The 24,431-nt window shown below is 39.4% G+C and overlaps 2 protein-coding genes across 4 annotated transcripts; both read right to left on the reverse strand.

Annotated features, from left to right (window-relative positions):
• Positions 1-1,895: 1,895 nt before the first annotated feature.
• Positions 1,896-8,099, reverse strand: ccdc15 (coiled-coil domain containing 15). 3 transcript variants are annotated; one of them, XM_066661328.1, is made up of 10 exons: positions 7,674-8,099; positions 6,888-7,037; positions 6,532-6,711; positions 6,202-6,318; positions 5,658-5,810; positions 5,394-5,501; positions 4,494-4,597; positions 3,447-3,641; positions 3,118-3,266; positions 1,896-2,824 (listed from the first exon to the last, which is right to left on the reverse strand). In XM_066661328.1, the coding sequence occupies exons 1-10, from the start codon at positions 7,854-7,856 to the stop codon at positions 2,706-2,708; spliced, it is 1,458 nt and encodes a 485-aa protein (XP_066517425.1). In that variant the 5' UTR covers positions 7,857-8,099; the 3' UTR covers positions 1,896-2,705. The 3 variants fall into 3 exon arrangements, with proteins under 3 accessions (XP_066517425.1, XP_066517426.1, XP_066517424.1); XM_066661329.1 differs by having other exon boundaries at positions 5,403-5,501; positions 5,658-5,813; positions 7,674-8,098; XM_066661327.1 differs by having other exon boundaries at positions 5,658-5,813; positions 7,674-8,098.
• A 1,961-nt stretch (positions 8,100-10,060) lies between these two features.
• hepacamb (hepatic and glial cell adhesion molecule b) lies at positions 10,061-22,264 on the reverse strand. The gene is made up of 7 exons (XM_066661507.1): positions 22,156-22,264; positions 17,845-18,186; positions 15,933-16,214; positions 14,434-14,527; positions 14,260-14,342; positions 13,740-13,810; positions 10,061-12,006 (listed from the first exon to the last, which is right to left on the reverse strand). Exons 1-7 carry the CDS (start codon positions 22,241-22,243, stop codon positions 11,518-11,520), a joined length of 1,449 nt encoding a protein of 482 aa, XP_066517604.1. The 5' UTR covers positions 22,244-22,264; the 3' UTR covers positions 10,061-11,517.
• Between the last annotated feature and the right edge of the window lie 2,167 nt (positions 22,265-24,431).

The following is a 24,431-nucleotide window of genomic DNA, read 5'->3' on the forward strand; positions in this document are numbered from 1 at the left end:
AATATTAGCATTTCATTGTAAAGTAGTTGTGCTGAAAGGTCTGTGGCATTCTTTCACAACAAAAGACTGGTGAGACTTAAAATAGAGGTCTACAGGAAAACAGTGAGACACTTTTCTTATGTAAATGTCTTTGGGCTAAGACAGGGTGATATGAGCCATGCGAAAAACAAAGAAGACCTCTCTGAGAGAGTGCAGTTAGTTTAATATATAAGTCTAATATATTTCGCCCACCCCAAACTATACTTTTTTTTTTTATAGCAGTTGTCTTTAAAAAACATGTTAAATCTAACCTAAACATTTTACAGAAATTACCTCATATATTTTGTAATATTTGCAGAAATTTACCCTTTAACATTTTTGAGCTAATTTCTTAAAAATTGTAGCCTAAATTAACCTTTAACTAACTACTAGTCTAATAGTAAGGTTACATCTTACAAGGCTTTAGTTACATGTATCCCTCCACCTGAAAGAACAAAACATGGAGGAACATCACTGTGATCAAAATTAAAATAAGCATGCAGCAGTTAAATAGTCTCAGGAGGCTCTTTCTTGTCTTTATCAGCTCTTGCCATATGGTGGAAAGAAATGGCTTTTGTGGAATGCTTATACTTAGTAGAAGAGTATATTGGGTTTTCTTATAGCATATTTTAAACTTCTATTTTCAAAAGCCAAAGGAAGATATTTCTTGCTTTGCAGTTTGTCACAGCATGTATTTCATAATAAAAATCAATAAATAATATAAAACTGAAATTTTGAAAACAATTTTATTTAAATTCAATTATCCTCCACTGACACCGAGCAACATTTTGCTCTGCTGTCTGTAGTAGCTAGTAATTTGGACTGTCCCCTGCTTCCTAAAAGCAAATATGAATCAACAAGTCTACAGGGTGAAATGGGAGTCTCACAGGCACACAGCTCCAGGATTTTGGGGTCCTGGGTTTGATCTTGGATCACTGTCTGTGAGGAGTTTGGTGCACCCCTCCCCTGTCTGTGTGGGCTTCCTTTTACAGTTCAGAAACACATGTTGGTAGATGAACTGGCTGTGTGGAATTGTTCTTAGGTGTGATGTCCTGGTGCTCTGTCCAGGGTTTATTCCTGGCCAATGGTTCCATGTAGGCTCTAGACCCACAGCAAGCCTGTTCTGAACCGAGTAGTTAAAGAAGTAAATCGATGAATAAATGATTAAATAAACAAACCTGAATACTGTCATTGAGGCAAGCCACCAAAAAGCATATTTTTAAACATGAGTGAGTGAGAACATTACAAACCAGTTTCCAGAGGTTCTTCTGATCTATAAATGATAAAACCTAGATGGTCTGTACTGTACCACTAACACAAGAGTTTTATAATAAGACTTTGTAATCTGTTATCTAAGCTTGGTAATAAACTATGAAAACAATCGCTTTTCCATTACTTATGGAAAGTGGGCCGCCAACCATTCATGATCACGCTGTACACAATAAAACATTAATGTATGAGTAATCCTTGATATTTTTATTTCATCTCAGTTGACTGGAAAGATGTCTAGGTTAAAAGTCAACTTCCTAATTTCGACAGTGTTGAGACTCAAAGACTTTCCAGGTGGACTTTTGCCCAACATTTATTGACCTCTAAGTTGGAGGCATTCTGCAGGTGGCTATCTCAGCAATAGTCTATGTTTGAATGTTTGAGCATGCAGTTGTAATGTGCTTGAACAATGTTCTTGCAGGTATCCAAAGGTCACTGGGCCACTCTGATAAGTACTCAGAATGGCAGGACTGGCTGCTTTATGAGTGGCGAGATAATGACAGTGAAAATGTTTATAGAGTCCATCGTGTAATGGAATTAATCAGTAGTAATTAATTCTAATAGTTGACGTGGGAAAAAAACACATTTCATTTTTTTTCAGAGAAAATTTTATTAAATCAGCTTTAAAAAGACTGACTGAGTTAAACGACAAATATAATAGAATAAAAACTAGAAACACCAAAAGTGATAGGAAAATGTCCTAGGAAGCACCAAAGGGTGTCAGGAACTTCCACTTTCCAAGCACCAACGTGTATTCTGAATCCAGGGAGGTGGGAAGTAGGGGTGCTGAGAGTGCTACACTACACCCAGATTGTAGCTACAAAAAACCCTAAACGATTTTTATTTTATATTATATGCATATATTTCTCAAGGCTTACAGTAGACATGTACTGCTGAACATGCTAACATTGTTTTTATTATTAGAGTAAGTCACATTGTTTTCTTATCCACTGCTGGCTTTGAGAGCATGAAGCTTGAGATAAAGAATGTCCAGAGGCTATTGCTGGGTTCAGAAGTTCAGAATTTATCTTCATAAATATCAGCAAATACAATAATGCATCATTTTTAAAAATACATTATTTGCACTTATCTATCATCCTATCACCATCTAAGAATGTCTGAGTACTGAATGTCAGTGTGTTGTTTGAATACAGGTGTGATACTTTGGTTAGAGTGGTTACAGTATAAAAGTCTAATTTTAAAATTACGTCACTGTATAAATCACAAATATGCTGCTTCAAATTTCTGCACCCTAACTTAAAACACCTGCCTTCATCCCTGAAATATACTGATAAATAAAAAAAAAAAAAACACAAACGGGACAAGCTGAATGTTGAGGTATTTGTGATGCAGTGTTCCTGAGTCTGTGAACCTGGCACACCATCGATTTTAAAACACTAGATGGTCAGTGAGTGTGCTCATTTCCGAGGGGACAGTGCATGCATGGATGTGATTCCCCATGTGGGTCCTCTGTGTCCAGCACTGCCTTCAGTCAGGTCATGGCTCAGCAGGACAGAGTGCAGAGCCTGAGCGTAGCCTGGAAGAAGGAGGGGGGGGAAAAAGAGAGATCAGCAACTTCTGAAACTTGTTGATAACTGACCAACAAAACTGACTGGCAAACCGATAACAGACTGGCAAAGTGGCCAGATTGAGTGGGGATTGGTGTCTGGATAACTGACTGGGAAAACCTGTCTGTTCTACAATTGACCTAAGAGTACCTTTTTCAACAAAGAGAACAAACAAATGGATCCTTGACCAAATCAGGCCTCCTCTTCACTGAACTGGAATCAATTGACAGATTCACTACCCTTATGGTCACCAGCTGCCCACCTTTAGGATTGTTGTAGAAGACGCAGTTGTTGGCGCAGGTGTCAGGATGGGAATCCCAGAAGCTGTCACCACAGCAGCAAAGTGGAGGAAGGTCCACTTTCTCCTGCTCCAGTTTCTCTTTCATCTGAGCCCGCAAGGCCTCAATATACCTACAAACAGAACCCCCAAACTGTACTCTTACTTTTCACAAATTCATCAGCGCAATACTGATTACCAATGAAAGATCTGTTATTGACAGTAGACAACATGAACACCATGAATAAACAACATGTATAGTGCACATCTGTGTGTGATCAGTCTCTTTCTGAAAGTTCCTTGCACAAGTTTACCTCGTGGTCTCTTTGACCTTCTTTGATCTCTCCCTCCTCTTCTTGTCCTCCTCATGCTCCTCCGCCTCCAACCGTAACTGTTCAAGGATGAGGCGCTCTCTTTCGGCCAACTCCCTCCTGCTCTCCTCCTGCAGCCTCCTCTGCTCCATTCTGCTCTCCTCCTCTCTTCTGTGTCTTTCTTTCTCGGCTTTAATTCTAAATGAGAAAGAATAGATGGAAGTAACACCATGACCTTTTAAAAGATGCATTTTTATTATTGTTTTGCAATAATTACAGACATAAACATTGCAAATATGCCACAGAAATGTTTGATTGTAAAGGCTGATAAAAAAAAGGGACTTCAATAATGGTCACACTGCCTCTGATCAATGACCTTACGTGATACAACACCATAACTTTGACCACTTTAGTTCAAACAATCTCACAGTTTTCCCAGAAGTAGTGGAATCTTTTTATTTTTAGTTTAATGCTTTAGGGAACATAAAAGCTGGCTGTTCCATGCGCTGTGCTATCGGAAACACACGTGAATCATTTCCCCATCAAAGCTCTCCTATATGACATTAAAAAAGGAAGAAGTGGGAATACAAAAAAAGGAAGGGGTTTCAAAATAGCAAACATACATGATATGATCGCTCATGATATGTGGCATGGGAGAAATAAATGACACTGCGGTTCTTAGAACAGGACGATTTGAACGTACACACTGCAGCATAAACAAAAGCAAAAGGTTTGAAACTGATTTTTTGAACTAGAGACCCAACAATGTGTTTGGCGTAAAGCAAGAATACTTCTTAAGTTTTGTACTGGAGCTTTGAGGATAATGTAGGTATGAAATAACATAAGTCCAGATGTTTTTAGACATCTGCTCATCTAATGTTCTTCCTGAAATCAAAGATATTAATAGAGATGATGTAAGCTTAATGCAATGATGTAAACACACAATGTAGACATTTCATATTATAACTGTCAGAAACTGGACAGTGTTGTGTAAGGTGCACTAAGTGTACATGTCCCCCATATATGGTAAGTGTATGTGTATGTATGGACCTTGCAATTCTCCTCAGGTGTTTCCTGTGCCTCTGGTTTTCTTTCACCTGTTCCCGCTCAATGTCCATGAAGAGTCGGCGATACGTGAGGAACTGAGACTGCCTCTGCAAGTATAGATAATGCTTCAGCAACTGAGACACTTCTACAATGAGACATATTAAATATATGCAAGAAAATAATGCAGACTGATGGTTATATGTAAGCTTAATTTGATTTATTTTACTCTATAACAGAAGAATTATTTGAAACCGCATTACATTTCCTATTAGAGCTATTCTAGGAGGACGTAGGCCAAATTTCACTAAAACGTCGGTTTTAAACTTAAAATATAAAAACGTAATAAACTAAACCCAGTTATTTCTGTTAACACCACTTTAACTGATTTGAAATGTTGTTGTCAGTGACGCCAACATCCTTGCAACTATTAGTCCCTACCCAAGTATAGGGCTGTGCCATATCATATCGTTCGCAAATAATATCATCATCATTTTAAAAACAATTTTAAAAAGTCAATATTATGATATTCTAACAGGTTTACCTAACGACATCATGCAATTAGCCATAATATGACATACATTCTTTACGAGTCGTTTAGGCACAGTGAAGTACGGTGGAAAGTGGCTCTCAATGATTGAAATTAAATTTGTATTAAAAGAAAACATTTTAATAAATAAAACCATTTAATATTTTTAATATATATTACATATATTGAATATAATTTATTATTATGTAGCATGTAAGTTCACGACAACTGATTGGCTCTTTGTGAAATAAATCAAATGAGGAGCAACCTCTGACTACACCCACATTTACATTTACATTTTATGACTATTTATTTATATGTTTTGGTATCAACGTTCAAAATATCAGCCCACAATTCCACGACGATGTAGTGTATACCTTCTGTACCTGTCTCTTTAGCTCCTCTTCATCTTCCATTGGCCACAGCTTTGGCATGGACCTGTATTCAGTTCTGGTGCTCGAGGGATGTGTTTCTTCCCACTGTCCCTAAACAATTGGACACAGATATTACTGTCCAATTATACATATTATGTTATATCATTTTTCTCATATATTCTTTGTCTTTGCTGTGTTTAAAGACCCTCTGCAGGGGTTAAGTTGCTTTGTCTGGGGTTACAGATACTGTCACAAACTTAGACTTACAATTTCATTCTGAAAAGTCACCGTTTTGCTGCTGTGAAACGGTCGGTCATGATGCCCTGTTAATGGAATCTCCTCTTCCTCATTAAGACTGCCAGAGTTTTCGTGGTGTTCTTCATCTTCCTCATCATTTACTGTTCTCAAATGTGATAGAGACTTCTGGTATGAATAATAAAACAATGTTAACTGCTTTACCCTTGTAGAGGAACAATATTGCACATATGCACCTCTAGATATCTCCTTAATTTATTACTGATCAATTAAATATATTAAGGCTATTTTACAGTATTTACTGTATAAGCTATAAGCTTTAAACCAATATCAAAGCAGAAACCTTAATTAAAATATACAGAAAGTATAATTTTCAATATATTATTCAAAGAACATTTTAAATATTAAATAAAACACTTAAAATACCTTAAGCGTTTGCAATACTCCACACCACACTGGACAGTTGATTATTGTACACAAAGTAATAATATGTATTATTATACTGTGTTTGATTTCAGATTTTGGAGTGGTAGTGTAGGCGTATCATTACACTCACTTGTCTCGTTGGCGACACTTTCCATATTCCCCCTGGCAGCTCTGAGAGCTCCTCCCCGTCTCTCACAATTTGACAGGCAGCCAGTCGCAATCTCACCTGCTTCATCACTCTGCTGAGCTGTGAAACCAAAACAAAAGAATAAACAGAGCTCCAGAAAACTGTGATGGAAAGCAAACAGTGTAGTACTTTCTTTTTGGAATGGACACAAAACCTTCTTCTATTTCATTTTCTTTTGGGTAAATTATTTAATAATGCTGCTAATACTAGCACAACCAATTATAACAACAACATGGCTATGTTTATGATTATCATTATTATTCCTGTCCTCACCTGATGAGTATATTGATTAGAGTTATCAGTGCAGGGGAACTCCTGAGATGAAGCTGAGTGGGAGTTAAAGCTGCAGATGGTCTGCTCCCCTTGTGGCCATGAAGGGAAGAGACTCTTCCGAGGTGTGAGACGCTGAGCTGCATCACTGCTTTGCTGGAGCACTCTGCCCTCCCTCTCAGCCTAGAAAAAGCACAGAAGAGTATCACATTAAATTGCTACAAGTCTGTCTCAAATTAAACCAACAGTTCAGCAAAGTTTTTCACCATGTTTTCAGCACTTAGAGTCATCAGAACAATCTATTTATTTCCGGTCAAAAAAGCTTTAATCTAATTTTTCAGCCCTGTTCAAGAATTTACCATTTCATATGACCTCTGCAGCTGCTGTTGTTTGCGAAGCCGGGCCTGTTGGGACACTCTCCTTCGCACTGCGTCCTGAAACCGCTGCAAACTCTCCTCCTTCTCCCTGCGCACTTCTTCATGAACCTCCTCAGTGAGCCTTGCACGCACCTGCGGAAAACAAACAACAACTCAGAACTGCCTGACTGACAACGGAGAACATATACTATACAACATATACTACACTACACAACATATGAAATGGCCAGTTTTTCAGATTGCATTCAAAGTGATGATAATTTTAACCAGTGTCCAAAATTGTCTCTAAAATGACCACAAAGAAATTAATTCAATTAATTCATTTATTGTAGCTTTTTCATCCGGACCAGGGTCACAGAGGGTTTGGGGCCTTTCTAGAATCAATGACACAATCAAGGGACACACCCTGGACAGGGAGCCAGTCCATCACAGGGTATCACAAACTCCCCTAGTCATATTTTTGGATGGCCAATGGACCTAGCTACTAAAACACAGCACCCTCAGGAAACCCATGTCGACACAGGGAGAACCCTCCACATAGACAGTGACCTGAGGAAAAGATCGAACCAAGGACCCGGAACAGACAATGCCAGAAGGGGGCGCAATAAACAAGAGAGACGCGACACTCCTTCATATATCAGTCATTCCATTTCTACAGTAAGAGTGAGTTTATCAGACTTTTTGTTAATTGCAACAGTAATTTGATAACTTTTAGGGGAGTTTAGTCTTAAATTATTGTTAATTTAACGGTGTTGTATGAATCCTTACCGCTGGATGTTCCTGTCTCTCAGCTCCAGATTCCACCCAGGCACCTACAGCAACAACAGGCGGGTTCCTCTCCGCTAAAACTCGAATTTCCCTTGGCTTTCGGAAGCTTGAGGTCTTCCCTCCATCTTTCACTCCTCTCTTCTCGCTCATTACACGTCTTTCAGTCTTTCTTTTCTCACTCATTTTGTTGAAACCGGCCAGCGTAATATTCAGCTATCGTTAACTGACTTTTAGATTGACTTATACGGCCGTTTATTTACCCTTGATTTCTGTACAAAATACATAACTCCACCATCACTAAAACGTCCGATTTAAATTTAAAATATAAAAAAACATAAGAAAATAAACTTATGTTTTTTCCGTTAACACCGCTTCAACTGATTTGAAATGTTGTTGTCAGTGACGCCACCAGCCTCGCAACGATTAGTCCCTACCCAAATATTCTATTGGCTGAGGCTGTAAATTTACGACATTTGATTGGTTCTTTGTGATATTAATCAAATGAGGAACGCCCTCTGACTACACCCACAGTCCTGCGTTTCTGTCCTGAGCGAAACCAGCAGCCGCTGCTTTAGTTCCTACCTCATTTTAATTTTCGATGTAAACAAAGAATACAAAAACAACCACATGGCTAATATCTTATTAATAAGACTAATGTCTAATTCTCCAGAAACACAGAAAGCTCTTAAAGTAAAATATTATTTAATATTATACTTACATTTTTAATTTAACAGTTATTTTACATAAAAAAAATAAGATTAATCTGAAAATTGCAAGTTATCCACAAAGCATGGTCAAATCTGTCAGTAGGAAAGTCCTATCAGAAAAGTCCTCAAATTGGTCTTAAAGCTGGAGTAGGTGATTTTGTAGAAACCAGTAAATGTCAGGCTTTTTTTTTTTTTTTTTTTACTTCCCTCCTTAACCCACTCCACATTAATGTGTATGGCTTCAAGTACACAGCGAGTGGGTTGGAGAGAGGTGCAACCCATTATTTTCAAACATTAAATTAAATTGCCCTCTGGTTTCATTGAGCCTCTTTTTGTTGGATGCCTTTGCGTTTCTTTAATTTTTTTTAGCATTGCAAGGTTCCATACATTTCTCTGCCATTCTTCCAGCCTAGAAGCTCATGATGCGCAAGTTTAATACGCATGCAGGTCATGTGCATGTTGGCACAAGATGGAGTAGACAGGAAGGTAAGCCATCCAATGATTGGACAGGGCTTGCTCTGTGACATGATTGCTGTTGAAATGTTAAATATATTTTTAAAACAAATCATCTAACCTGTCTTTAAATTACCTGGCTAACCAGAAAACACAATGTTTGTGGATTACATGTCTAGTCAAATTAGGTTTATTTTAGAAACTCTAATGGGAACTAAGTTAGCATCCTGCATTTAATTAAGAAAATATTTAAACTAAACATTAAATAGAAAACGCACTGCAAATCAGAAAGAATGCTGTATTCAAAGACCCCCCATGAAGTATAGTTAACATGCATCTGTGTGTTGCTAGAACACATATTATGAATAAATTAGACAGTGAGTGACATGGCTGAGATTTCTCAATCTTAAATGGCCAGATTCAGACAACCAGTCTTTCTTATGTCAAAGGCCCATGCAAAGACCAATCCAGTCAAATGGTGAGCTGCAGGCTAGTGATGAAAGGAGGAGATATATTTTTATTGTATTGTATTTTATTTTATTTATTTATTATTATTATTTTTATTTTTTGGGTGGGGCTAATCTTTGATGAACAGGGGTGAGTTTAAGACATTTAATAGCTACAGTGGGACTTATGTACATTCTGTGTTGTGCCTTACTTATTTTCATGTAGAAAATAAATAATTGTCTCATTTGATCAGGGGTCTCCCAACATACTGCATTTGTTTTCATGAAACATAATTCTGTACATCATCTCAGTCATTTTACAATTATCTGCAGTTCATCATACTGATAAGAAGACTTAGGTTTTGAGAATGTCTGGTGTATGGCTCAAAGAGCTGAGAACTATGGCTTTTGCTTCTGTGATATCCTGTGATATCTCTGTTCCCATAGCTATTTGTGTTACAGTCTCTGGTTTATGCATTAATGTATAATGTATATGGACATGAATCAACACTGGAACGTCCACTCTCTGCACAATGCCCCGCTCTCAGCGCTGTGTCCACTCACAACAAGAGCCTTCTGTCCTTTCTGTATGATTCAGCAGCGCATTCTCTCGCACAGAGAACAGCCTGAACTGTATTTCCCAGCGAAGTTACATAATGCTCTGTTTTCCGTCAGGAATAAAGGCTGCATCTTCACAACAACAAATCATTTATTTCCTTCCTATCACTACATTATCTACACAATGACAAGTCTTTAAAGACAACAAATCTGATTTTTACCCAAAAAGGGAAAAACGAAGAAAGAACAAAACATGCAGTCCCTAGGTTTTAAATAATTTTTCTTGGTCATGTCAAAATGAATCATAGGAAGAATGCAATTAAAATATACAGCAGTGCCAAAATCACAATTTTTCATTTATTTAATTGGCAGTTGAAATTAATCAGATACAACCAAAATGTCCAAAGGTGAAATAAGATGAAAAACATAAACAACGAAAAAACAAATGTCTGGCCAACTTAGAGCCCAGATCTCAGCATCACTGAATACGCTAAGGATTGCTTGGAAAAGCAGAAATAGAAACTGCAACCAACCACTACGGCTGGACTGTGAATGTGTGGCTTATTCGTGTAGATTTATTTTTTACATTTTGAAAAAGTGAATTTCCTGAAACTAAAGGACACATTAAATACTGAAAAATGTGATATTATACTTGTTGCAACATCTGTATAATTTTCTGTGAAAAAAAAAAAAAATTTTGCGACACATAAGCAAGTGAATCTGGCTTTTGGATAGTACGGTATATTCACTCCAATGGGATTTCTATGCAATATCCACTTACAACATGGTAACAAACAAAAGTAAAAAATATGGTACATTAAATGTAAACAAAAGACCTTTTTGCTATAGTTAACCTATTCCTATTATTTCAATATGTGGCAAAATATTCAAAAGCATAAAGACACGGAAATGCAAAAATTGTGTATTTACATATTTACATCACATTATCTAGCTTATAAAGTACTTTTGAATGTGTCATTAGCTCATTTATGTACACTTATGTGTACAATTATTTTAACATCACATGGATAGCATTGAAAGCAAATAAAAACCTGGCATCTACTGAAGGAAAGAAAATACATGACTATTTTGTATATTTACATATTTACACCTGTCCCATAAATATGTATATTAACAAGTGGATCCTATTATTTCAGTATGTGGAAAACATTAAAGGAACAATTCAATAAAACCAAAGGATAAGTAGGGAAACAAAATTTTTTTCTTAATTTCTTAAAAATAAAAGAGCCTATTGCACTGTGATGGACTGGTGTCTCATCTGGGGTGCGTTCCTGCCTTGCTTCTGGTGATTCCAGGTGGGCTCAGAACACACTTCAACCCATGTTTCAAAACATGAATGAATGAATAAATAATGAACAACAAGTTTAATGCCTTTCAACTAAGTTGCAAACCCCTTGTTTTGTATCAACTGGTTCTGTGACATCACAACACCTAATAAACTTTCACATTTTTCACCACCCATTCAGGTTGAAGTTATAAGGAATGTTACAGCCTTGGTGGAACATGCATCTGACTTTGAGGAATGTTAACAAAAACAGCATGAAGAATGAGGAAAGTGTTTACATTTTTATCCTGGTCCCATAGGCACAGACTGAACTTGGCATTGGTTCAGGTCTTGGTGGAGTAGGTGGCTGTAGAAGTTGGAGTGTGGAGAGTGGTTCAGGTCTTAGGTGAGCTATTGTTGCTGCTGTGCTGAGACTCAGGGGTGTGAGGCCGTCTGAGCCTGGGGGGTGAGGGAACAGGGGGCCGAGCGGTAGGCCGGCCATTGCCACGGTTACGAGGTGGGGAGGGGGTGCTAGGGCTGTGGCTACGACTACGGCCCTGTCTGCGGTGATAGTGTAGCACGGGCGGAGAGTTGGTGGGGGTCCGAGGGTAGCGACGTGAGGAGCGAGATGGAGGGTCTGAAGAACGGGACGGGGGGTCCGGAGAGCGGGCTGGAGGGTCTGGAGACTTGAAAGAAGTGTCTGGAGAGCGAGATGGATGGTCTGGAGAACAGGAGGTAGGATCCGGAAAACGAGAGGAAAGGTCGGGGGAGTGAGACGTAGGGGGTGCCACTGAGCTGCTGTAGCTGGGGGGGTTGACATTGCTCCCGCTGCCGTTGGAGTTGCATGTTTTGCATATTGACACTGGTTCTTCGCCAGGAGGGTCCTAAGAGCAGACAGGAACACACTCACTTTCACAGCAAACATATTCTGTCCCCAGGCTATTTTCAGCCACTGCTGCTTATGAGGGGCAGCACTTGTGGGCTGCAGGTTGTTCACTTGCATAGAAAAATACACCATCAATAGTCACTGTGTTTTCATTTAAAAAGAGTGTTTAATATTCACTGTTGCTTTCCACTTCAACAAATTAAGCAACACTTTTCATTCCAAACCTTATTGGCTGTGTTTGATTATTACTTTGTGAGGACCCTCTGGAACCACTGGGAGATGGCCTAATTATCATTTTCACTTAATTTAATCACACTATTTGTTAAACTAGTGCTGTCAATTGATTGAAAAAATGATATAATTCATCACAGAATTTGCTCCAATTAATCACTTAATGAAATGTAAAATAAACAACTCAATGCAAGATCACACATGGGAATGACATTTATATAAGTAGTGTCTATCAATAAAAAATTTTTAATCACAACATTAAAGTTGAAATGCTAGCACTTGTATTTTTGGGAGGCAGATAAATATGTTGTGTGATATTCCAGACTAATTGACTAAAGGGAACCACTCTTTTGTATTTAATTATACTTTCTCAGGGCGGCACGGTGGCGCAGCAGGTAGTGTCGCAATCACACAGCTCCAGGGACCTGTGTCCGTAGGTGTGAGTGTGTGAGTAAAGTGTCCGTAGGTATGTATGTGTGTGTGTGTGTCTGTGTTGCCCTGTGAAGGACTGGCGCCCCCTCCAGGGTGTATTCCCGCCTTGTGCCCAATGATTCCAGGTAGGCTCTGGACCCACCGCGACCCTGAATTGGATAAGCGGTTACAGATAATGGATAATGGATATACTATCTCATTGTAGGTTTGATTTTTGAATTATAATCTTTTAATTTGCTGAGTAAAACTTTAAGAGAGAGCTTTAGTATCAGACAAAGAAGCTTTAAGTAAAAATGGCTCAAACATGGGGGGATAAAGCAAGGTAGGGGATGAATCTGTCAAAATTAATCCATTAACACACCTCTCTCTCTCTCTCTCTCTCTCTCTCAAGCTAGGTTGGGGATGAATCATATATATAATGTCACACACAGCACTTCAAATTCATCCCCTACCTAGCTTGAGAGAGAGAGAGAGAGAGAGAGAGAGAGAGAGAGGTGTGTTAATGGGTTAACTTTGACAGATTCATCCCCTACCTAGCTTTAGATAGAGGGAGAAAGAGAGAGAGAGGCATGTTAATGGGTTCATTTTGACAACACTAATTTATACACATTTATACACTGTAGTAATACACATACTTCAATGTTAAATTTAGATTACTTGATGAGGATTTTCCTTCCCTAGCTCTAGCTCTCTCATTGGTTAAGGCTTCAGGAGATGAACTGAAGGCTTATTATGTCTGATTAACAAATTACATAAATTAAGAAATTAATTATCATGTTGCCTTATGTTGTCATGGCTTGAACAGTAGAGTTTACAGTGTGTAGTCACGAAACAGCTACACTGGTTTTTAGAAAAATGGAAAGTGCAAAGTGAAACCTCCTATGTGTGAAATGATTTTTAACACATCCGGTAGAGGTGCAGTTACTGGTTGAATCACAAGTTGAATCATAAGTTTCTAACAGCGTTGAGGTAATGTGCCACTTATCCACTCCAGCAGCTATTTCTGGGCTTAAGTGTGTAAAACCGAGAGGTGTTGACTTAATGAGTTTGATGGTGATGTCACAGCACCTTCTCTTTCAGGATGTAAAGTGATACTGGATTTCTGCGCTCATGGTCGGTCATTATTGGCATGACATCATCTGAAAAATACATCAGCATGTCACAGTTATTATAAGAGCATAACACTAATACAGTACATACTGTAGGGCCAAACGTTTGCTAACATCTGCAGAACCAACATTTGTTCTGATATCAGGGGTATTCACTGGGCATTTGTGCATCAAACTAGGTTTTAGATCCTTGCTGTAAGGATTTGATTGTATTTAGCCATGAGAGCACTCAAGCATTAATGAGGAATCAGTACTGAACCCCAGCTTCACTTCTTAAAGGTATTGAATGGTGCGCCATTACTCTAGAGAACACAGTTCTACTGTTCCACAGACAGATTCTGCCCATCTAGCCAATGTTTGGCATTGAGCATTGTCACTTTAAATTAAGCTAACATGCAAAATAAAAACCTTTTTAAATTAGCATATGCAAATTTGCTTTAATTCATTCAGTGTATACTTTAGCATTGCTTTGCCATTACCTTCTGACTTGTCGTCATGTGTTATGTGATGACCCTGTGGGCCTGATCTTGGGACCTTTGTTTTGGCTCTTTGCCTTTTGTGCCTGTGATATAGAACATATTGAATGTTAGATATAAAAAAGAAATTTCTTGGAATATTGTCTAAGCAAGGGAAACAAAGCCATGACCTCTTACTTTTTTGTTGGTTTCCAGCAGGCACACACCGTCACCAGGGTGATCAGGAGGAAGATACCCCCTGTGGACAGTATGATGTAAAGGGAGCTTCTTCCTGGAAAAAGGGTAGGAGTCTCTCAGCAAAATCCCCAATTGCATGCAAGCAGTCATCATCCAAAATTATATCTAATGTTTTACAGCTCTGTTCCTGATGCCTCTAAACACTATAACAATCTAGTTTACTACTTACACTTTCAGTAATATATTGCTGTGCTAAAATAGTTTGTGCCCATCCTTTGTGAATTACCAATCATGAAAAAGAAAACGGAGAGAACATCTGGACACCCCTGCTCTGGACCAACCACGACCTAGAACTGGATGAATTACATTTAAAATATGAGTGAATTACTGTATTTGTTGTTAGTCCACAAGAAAATGGAAAAAAAGAAACACCCCTGGAAAATGCTAAGGCGCGCATGTCACAAGACTCAAAGCCCTAGACACTTGAAATGATCTCACAACTCTTTAAGCAAAAACAATTGCTTTCTCAAAATTATTTCACCCGCTGCTGGTTTGACAAGACCTGTTCTAAAATAGCTGGTAGCAGTTAGGTTTTTTAGTTTGGGGAGGTGGATTTAAAAGTACAGAGAACAGTAAATTCTGCCACCTCAACACTGCAGTAGACACTTATGTAGAAATCATGTGAAACTCAGCTGTAAACATGTGACCAATTCCTGAATAAAAGCACAAACATAAGCACCAGTGCCTTGCCTGGGTTTTGAAGCATGCACAATTAATAAAGATATGTGTGTGGTTTTTTACACTTCCACAAAACCACACTGAAAAAAGAGGTGACCTAAAACAGCAGGCCAAAGCACACAAAGATATCTGCATTTGTGTGGATTTGGTCTGCTGCTGTTTAAGCTGGTCTCCCAATAACGTCTTGCTTGTTGACCAGCACACAATCCAAAACACATGTTCTGCTTCTTATGCACCAAAATGATTTAGTCAACATGAGCAACAATAAAGGAATGTTTATAGTTAAAGCAACACTAGGCAGTGTTTTACCTTTGAATTACAACTCCAGAATTATTGTTATGACTCAGCGGTCTGTAATAAGGAGAATAGAGCCTCTGTCATTGCTACTCCAGGCTCATCACTGCAGAAACTGCACTATGTCACTTTTGGAGTAGGTTAGGAAACCACCTCCACATACTTCCCCCTTCCCCTTGAGCAAAAATACCAAACAATAAACTAGTGTTTATATCTCTAACTGAATGTCACTTACTGCCTTAGAGATGAAAAATCAGAATCATTCTGTGTATCTGTATCTTTGTTGATCAACTCTCTTGAATCAAATGAGGATCAAATAGCTTCTTTCCTTCATTTTGAAAACTGTAATGCCAATCAAAATGGTGGCAGGGATTTCTACATGAGTACTTTGTCATGGACTTCTTTTCATTTCTAGAATCAAAACAAGGGATAGTTTAACCCAAGACTTGATTTTCTTCTTCACTTACTGTACACTGTGAGTTTGAAAGGCAGGCTCTTTATGCTGCTAATAGGGTTCTCCACCAGACAAGTGTAGACCTCGTCATCCACCATCAGCACTCGAGTAAAGGTCAGGACCTTTAGGTCAGGGGAAAGCAGGAGACGAGTGTCATTTGCCAGTGGTTTTCCTCCTTTCATCCAGCTGTAAGTGGTCTTGGTCCCAGCTTCATGTGAGCAGTTCAGAGTGAAGTTTTCAGTCAGTTCCAGAACAGCAGAGGTGACCCCATCTACGTAGGGTCTGGATATTGGCTCTGAACAAAATGAAAGAGAGACTCTGATAAGTCATATTCACCTATAACCAGGCGCCATAGTCCGGGTCAGGAGGTCAAGAATTAATCGTATCCTACCCACGGAAATCATGCTGTCTTTTTCTTTAGGAGGTTGCATACAGTACTGTGCAAATGTCAGAGACCATCACAATTACAACTGCCATTTAGTGATTAAGTGATTCAGCTTCCATAGATAGTTCAGTACAAACTTAAAAGAAGATGATCATTATAAAGATTTAGAAATGGTTTGAAATATGTTAAATAAATGGTAAGTGGTTATTAATTATCATTATTAAACATTGGCAACACATAGATAGAAGGGATAACAGTAGTCTCAGCCACAGACGCTTCGACGAGTTGACAGAGAATGTGTGTTAATCTGGCCTCACTGCCAGCTGCATTCGTATTGGCCATCTGCCTCATTCTACACATCATTCCAAAGCAGCAGACTAGTGAATGGTTTTTTTGTGTGTCAGTCAAATTTCCTTTCCTGCTGTGGTTTTCAGTTGGCCACATTAAGTGGAGAAAGGAGCCAGACTCTCAAGGGAAGACTAGGGTAATTGTGACCTTGTGGTTTGCCTAATGGAAATTGTCAAAGGACTTACTGAAAATGTCAATGTAAATAATATGCTAAGAATTTAGAATGTGAATTTAGTCATTTCATGTAATAAGGTATGACATTATTATTAAGATATAGAAAAAAACATTCTGTTGGTGTTTAATTCACTAATCTTGGTGGTTAAATTGTTACACTAAGCCTAGTCTTGGATTGCACAGCATTTTGCAGTGGATGAATTATTGGAATAGATGATATAGCATGGGACGGTAGCTAGTGTCTGTCCCTCCAGGGTGTGTCCTTCAGCCTTGTGCCCGATGATTCCGGGTAGGATCCGGACCCACCGCGACCCTGAACTGGATAAGCGGTTTCAGACAATGAATGAATGAAAATGAATGGTTATAGCCCTGGACTAAATTAAGGTAAATATTTGGCAGTATCTGAGGTTTAACAGTACAGATGGATGTGAAAAACAGGTCACTGTTGCCTTTTCTGTGTTGTAACTGATTGTCAATTATTTTGAAAGTGTTTACAACCTAAATAAATGTAAACCATTAAACCTATTTAAACCTTTATACATGTAATTTTGTTATAAATCATACTGATGTTTCAGAGGAGATTGGGTTTCAAATAACCTGCATGCATAAAAAAGTGGAAAGTGAAAGGGAAAGACATGAAATACAAACATTATAAACTGAATTTAAATGATTAGATTATGTACAGTAGAAAAAAACAGGCTCCTAACAACCGTGCAAGACCTGGTATACTGCACTTAAGGCTTTGAACTTTAAGGTGAAGTAAACTACTCATATTGAATGATCAGTGACCTTTTCTAGGATTACTGCAGATCAATCTTGTGCTCTTCAAGGACCATTATGGGAGTATGTTGATTGGAAGCTTGTGTATTTTATTCACTGACTCCTATATCAGCATCTTGAGCTAAACAACTGCAATAACTTCACTAATTAATTTTTGCATATGCAAAAATTTTTTGCATATGAGCAGATTTGTCCAAGGTCAAGGTTTATGAAAAAAACATAAACAAAAAAGTCCTACCATCCACAGTGAGCTCAATGCTGCCTTCTCCAGTGAAGGTATCATCGGTGATGGAGATCTCCACCTCATAAGTTCCCTCATCTGAGAGCTTCAGGTTATGGAGCAGAAGCGTGCCATTCTCAAACACCATAATACGGTCTCTGTATTCTGGCCGCAGGTTTCCGATGATCTCTGTCCCAATGGATTGGACGACAGTGACTGGCTTGTCCCTCTTCAGCTGCCATTTGATGACCGGTGGGTCCAGGCTAGTGCTAGAGTATCGGACGGAGAGCAGGGCTTCTCCACCCACGGTTCCTCGGATCAGAGTCCCAAGAGTGGTGATGTTTACCCCTTTTACACCCCCTGTAATAAGATATAATGTGTCTAACTGAAATGCATCCTCATTTGCATTTTGCATTTTTTCAAATCCAATTTTCAGCGTGACCCACTGCTTCCACCACTAGCTACAACTCCACCAATCACACAGTGTGAAATCAGACACTGTTACCAATAACATCACTGAAGCTCAACATGCTTGGAGGAGGACACTAACTACTGAGTTCTGCTCTGTTAATTAACAAAGAGGAAGGGCCATCCTACCCACCCAGAGAGGGTGGAACCAGCTTTACCCTCTTGGGCTCCTGGCCTGGCTGAGGTATCACCAGGAATTCAACTCACAATCTCCCTATGAGGCAGTTAAGATGTTGTGAGCCACCTCATCCCCCTAGCAAATTTTTGCTTGATAAAAAAACTAATCCTCCAATGCTTGATGAGGTTTTAAAGGAACAAGCCTGAGTGTCAAGGACTGCATTCACAAAAGTGGTAAAAAGGCAACGAACTGTTGCTGAAGGTAGTGCTACCATACCGCTTTTTTGTTTACCCCTCTCATCTAGCTCCCACGCTGTGTGAAGACAGTACTTAACTTGTCTGTTTTAATAAGCATGCTGCTGACTCTGTCAAAGCCTCTCCTTGTCTCTGCACAGGCTCAGCCGCAACCTTGGGTGCTGCCACACTTATTAAACCACAACAACACTAGTCAGTTTGAACTGCGAGAGGGGGCAACAAACGTTACCTTCAACACAAACTATGTGCATTCTGAATAATGTGAAGACCTCCACGATGAAATGAAATGGAAACACAGCCTTTGAAAACAAGCTTGCCATATAATAAGAGTCGTTAAAAGCAGGGGCTTTTGGAACGAGTCTCTTTTCTTTTATTTCATAAGTACAATACTGTGCGAAAGTTTTAGGCACCAGAGATTATGAGATTTAAAACACTATTAATCTGAGCAGTAAGTATTTATTTGCAAAAACAAACAAACAAACAAACAAACATCAAATCACGCCCAACATTAGAATAAAACCAAATAACATTATAACATTATTCCAGTGTGATATTCTGTGTGTGAATGTATTGATTTAAATTTTTCCAAAGCTCTTCTCGTGGCAGTCCATATTATTTGAGGTTATCATCCAATACCTAGTTTTACTGGTAAATAAATAATGATTTTAAATAACGTGTGCTGTTGATTTAACAAGTTCATGCAATCAAAGAGAATCTGAACAAAACATTGTTCTTCAAACTCAATCTCACCTACTGCTTTATACAAAAAAAATCTTATATTTCTAATTTTTTTTTTTATTGTGATTATATACAACTTTATACAAGCACCACACTTACTGAGAAGGCATTAGTTTAAATATGTTTAATTTTCATATGTGCCTAAGACTTCAGAACCATACTGTATACATTTTAAAGGGTAAAGTGTACTATAATTTATATTTACTTCTATGTTTACATTTAAACATGTGTATTAATCTGCTAGTATGTAGTATATTAGTATGTAGTAGTATGTACATATGTAGTAGTATGTACATATGTATTAATCTGCTATACCCATAATATTATGGGTATAGGTCCAATTAATTTTCATGTGTATACAAATATATATTCATGTATTTTGAAATATAAGCCATATCTTTTATAATAGTGTTGCATCTAGGGCCATATATCAGACTTCTGTATGGAACTGCATATTGATAATTGTTAAAAACCACAATGTCTTAATTACACTCATCAGACTGAATGTAAACATGAGACAGCAGCACAGCCTTCAGTACAAACCCATGTTCTCAGCCCAGCTTTTATGGAACACAAGGCAATGAAATGAGATGAAAGCTTCAAAACAAGTCAATTTGGCCACTGACCACCTGGCAGCCATATCCCCTATCATCAAGACAGCCTTGGAATCAGCCCCTTGTGCTGAAATTGGCACGCAAGTAAACCTTAAGAACTCTTGCAAGACAAGAAACTAATGAGGACATTTATGCTGGTAATCTCCAGACACCACAAGTGCCTCAAAGGGGGTTTAATGTAACAGAGAAGGTCACAGACGTCGCTTTGCTTTCCTCCTAAAGAAGTTTTTGGTGAGCAAGTGTGGAGGCTGCCCATCTCCCTGGCAACCAGTCTTGGCGCGAGAGAGGACGATCTGCGAAGAGGAAACAAAAGCCTGGATTGTTTGGCCTGGTTTCCTCTCTGGCCACCAATGAAAAGCCGCCTCAGAGCGAGGCACAATTGAGGCGGCCAGAGGAACAGAAGCACACAGGGGCTCCAGTGATTCCATAAATGACAACACTGGACAACAATCCAACACAAACATCTTCGGAAGCGGGTGCGGCCCAGCAGGGTGCAGGGGTCTGGCTGGGCACCACTAACTGTCCCTGCCTTCTTAAGCAGAAATGTGAAGTGAACGGAGAGAACTGTTTTCTCCTCAGGCTTGTAGCATCTCTTCATCTCAGTGCCCTTGAATGGTCTGTTACAAAGGAGCAATCAATTAAAAAAAAAACAGTCCAAGTCTTGATATGCATGATGCTAAGAGAGATATTTGAGAGAGTGATTTGACAAATATTTTATAAATATAATTTGGCTAGAGTGGCACAGTGGTGCAGCAGGAAGTGTCGCAGCCACACAGCTCCAGGGACATGGAGGTTGTGGGTTCAAGTCCCGCTCTGGGAGACTGTCTGTGAGGAGTTTGGTGTGTTCTCCCCGTGTCCGTGTGGGTTTCCTCCGGGTGCTCCAATTTGCTCAAATGTCGGTAGGTGGATTGGCGACTCAAAAGTGTCTGTGAGTGTGTGTCACCCATCGAAGGACTGGTAACCCTGCCTGGCTGTGTTCTTGCATTGCGCCCAGTGATTCTGGGTAGGCTCCAGGCCCACCGTGAACTGGATAAGCGGTTACAAACAATGAATCATCATATTTTCTAATGTTGCAAAAATACAAAATGTAATTAAAAATAAAATGCACAGTAGCCCAGAAATTCTCCAGACTTTATCAGAATGGACTGTATGTGTGAATGCATACATCCGTGACAGTTGTACAGGACATTACCCAGACGTTATCCTGCTGGCCGCCTAATCCAAAGTTAAGGTAAAGTCTGAATGAGCTACATGGGTGAAGGGACAATTTTTGGTCCAGACATTTTCCAGATTTAATAGGTGATAGTTGCTTTAGTGAAGAGACTAGGCAGATAACAGTAGTAAGCAGCAGCTAGTTGAAGACCAATGCTGATTAGCAGTGGTCAACAGGTAGAGCAGATAGCACCAGTGGAACACAGCGGGTAGCTGGTGAACAATACTGATTAATTGTGATAAAAGCAGGCTCTCTCATTCGAAATGCATGCCAGATAACAGCAGTGAGTGTATGCCTTTAGCAGCCAAATGCGACAGTTAGCAAAGTAAAACAATTTCTTGCTGACTTTAATAGAGACATCCATGACATTATTGTTTTTCTGACTGTTTAATGTCTCCTTTTAATGTTTAATGGTTAAGGTTTTAATGTTTAATGTTTCAGTTTATCTATAGAAATAAAAAAAACATACATGTAAAATCATTAAACACAAACTAAGAAAATAGCATACATTTATTCTTGTATGAATATCTTAAATGAAGAAAGACTAAACCTTAGAAATCCATGATGAGACAAATCTCTCTATTTCTGCCCAATTTGGCTCAAGCAGTGACTCAGCTATTTCACTTTCAGGTCATTGTTTATACAGCTGAACTGAGAAAAAAGGAAGAATTGACCCAGTTTGAATTTCACTAATGTCGTGGGAGTCACACAGACTTTCGCTTTAACATGTTGCTTCACTTTCCATCAATGCCTCTCTGTAATAACATGGCAGAGAAAGACAAACTCTAACTCCAAATTTCCAAAATCCCCAAATTTTTCAACCATTCAAACATTTTGTTCAATTACTTACATCGTCCTGCTCCAAAACCACTGACTGAAATCCCTTGTTCCTTGCAGAAGGAAGGTGATCTTGGTTGCACTTACCTGACTGGATGAGGAAGAGGAGACAGCAGAGGTGCGGTAGAGCAGGAGAGGCTGGTGTCCTGGAGCGAGCCTTCCTCACTGCCATCATCTTGGGTCTAACACTCGCACTCAGCCCCAAACAATTAGCATCATTTGTCCACTCTGAGCACGTCCCCCAAGACAGAGTGCTGCCATTCCTCCCCATTCTGGGCTGTGCCAGGGCATCACACACACACACACACACACACACACACAGTGGTGGAATGTGTGACTTATTGTATGTTTGTGTGTGTGTGTGTTTGTGTGTGTGTGCGCCTTGAAATCTCACACACAATATCAATCAACCATGTAGAATGTGTGTGAGTTATTTTACTGAAAGTTTCATTGTCTTGGATGGGGGCAGTCGACCGGATAAACTGACCACTTCATCTGTACTAAACCAGAGAGGGACATCTGTGACAAACAGAAAACCTTGAAATTAGACAGAAGACCAATTTGGAATATTGAAGTGATGAATTACATCCACAAAATGTTCTCTCCAGATGCAGCCAATCAGAACAGAGATATTTGCATACTGTCATGCTTAAATGGATAGTCTGCCTAATTCTAAAAGATAAAGAGATGCTGGAAAATTAGTGGATCTTAAGGGACAAAACCAAGCATAATGTGAAGATAGGCTATGGTTTTCAAGAAATGATAGGACTATTTACTAGCATGACCGTAAAGGCATCAAATAAATCCTTCTAAAAACTGTAAAGAGGTTCAATAGCATTCCACGGATATCATTAGAAGTGTTTATCTCCTTTGAGTCTTCTAGCTCTTTTCCAGCCCACAGATCCAATGTAAACAGACCAATTGAGGCAGAGAACGCCCCCTGTACACCATTGTACTCAACAGGGCTGCTGTTGAAGTGTTGCCCAATGGGCGTCTAAAGAACAGAGCCCAATGAACAGCGCTTGACCCATGGCTACATGCTGCCATTTAAAGAACCCCCTACTATGCCACCATTCACAGCCCCAGTAAGAGGAGGTTATAGTCCAGACCAAATTGGGGCCTTATTAGATGCTGGAGTTTCATCCTGATCCTGGACCATCCTGCACTTATCCTTCCCAACTCCAAAACAGTCCAAAATCAAGTCCAAAACTGGTCTGAAAACAGATTTGACCACTTCCTCCTCTGATTATTATTGTGACAAAGGCCTGAATGGCAGAACTCATCTGGAACAAAAGCCCAGCCATGCAAAAGAGGACGAAAGGGCTTGAACTTCCAAAACAATCCAAAACACTGCTTCAAAACATAGCATCCCCTCTCCAGTCCATATATGGACACTAAGCTGTAAAAGCTACCCTTTTCAAGTTAATTTTTTTTGGGCAATTTCACAAAAAAACAATTCTATACATATGTGCAGTGGCCCATGAGTGGCTCAGCAGCTAGTTTGATTTGAAAAGATTCTTCTTCTTTTCTTAGTGCTGCCTTTTTGACAGCTTCACATCTTTTCAGACCCTAATCCTTTGAGTTGCCTTCTCGCAGTGGAAGGCTGGTCACAAACACCTGTGTCAAACGAAAGAGGAACTAGATTTTGTTCCCTCTTTGTAAATGTAAGGGGTGGCATGGTGGAGCAGCAGGTAGTGTCATAGTCACACTGCTCCAGGAACCTGAAGGTTGTGGGTTCAAGTCCCGCTCCGGGTGACTGTCTGTGAGGAGTTTGGTGTGTACTCCCTGTGTCCCTGTATGTTTTTTCTGGGTGCTTCGGTTTCCTCCTGAGGTCCAAAAACAGATGTCAGCCAAGTTTGCTGGCCAATTAAGAACAGGGATACCATGGACCTTAAACCAGGTACTGGTAGCTTTGGCACTGTGTGCAGGAGCCAGGTCCTGTTGGAAGATGAAATCCGCATCTCCATAAAGTTGGTGAGCAGCAGGAAGCATGAAGTGCTCTAAAACTTCCTGATAGATGGCTGCGTTGACTTTGAACCTCAGAAAACACAGTGGACCAACACCAGCAGATGACATGGCACCCCAAACCATCACTGACTGTGAAACTTTACACTGGATCTCAAGCAACATGGATTCTGTGCCTCTCCTCTCTTCCTCCAGACTATGGAATCTTGATTTCCAAAGGAAATGCAAAATTTATTTTCATCAGAGAACATAACTTTGGACCAATCAGCAGCAGTCCAGTCTTTTTTGTCTTTAGCCCAGGTGAGATGCTGATGCTGATGCTGTCTCCTGTTCAAGAGTGGCTTGCACACGTCTGTACGTGGTGGTTCTCTCCAGCTGCAGTCCAGTCTTTGTGAAAC

The sequence above is a fragment of the Hoplias malabaricus genome, chromosome 2 (assembly GCF_029633855.1).
Source record: "Hoplias malabaricus isolate fHopMal1 chromosome 2, fHopMal1.hap1, whole genome shotgun sequence".
In the NCBI taxonomy this organism is placed as follows: Eukaryota; Metazoa; Chordata; class Actinopteri; order Characiformes; family Erythrinidae; genus Hoplias; species Hoplias malabaricus.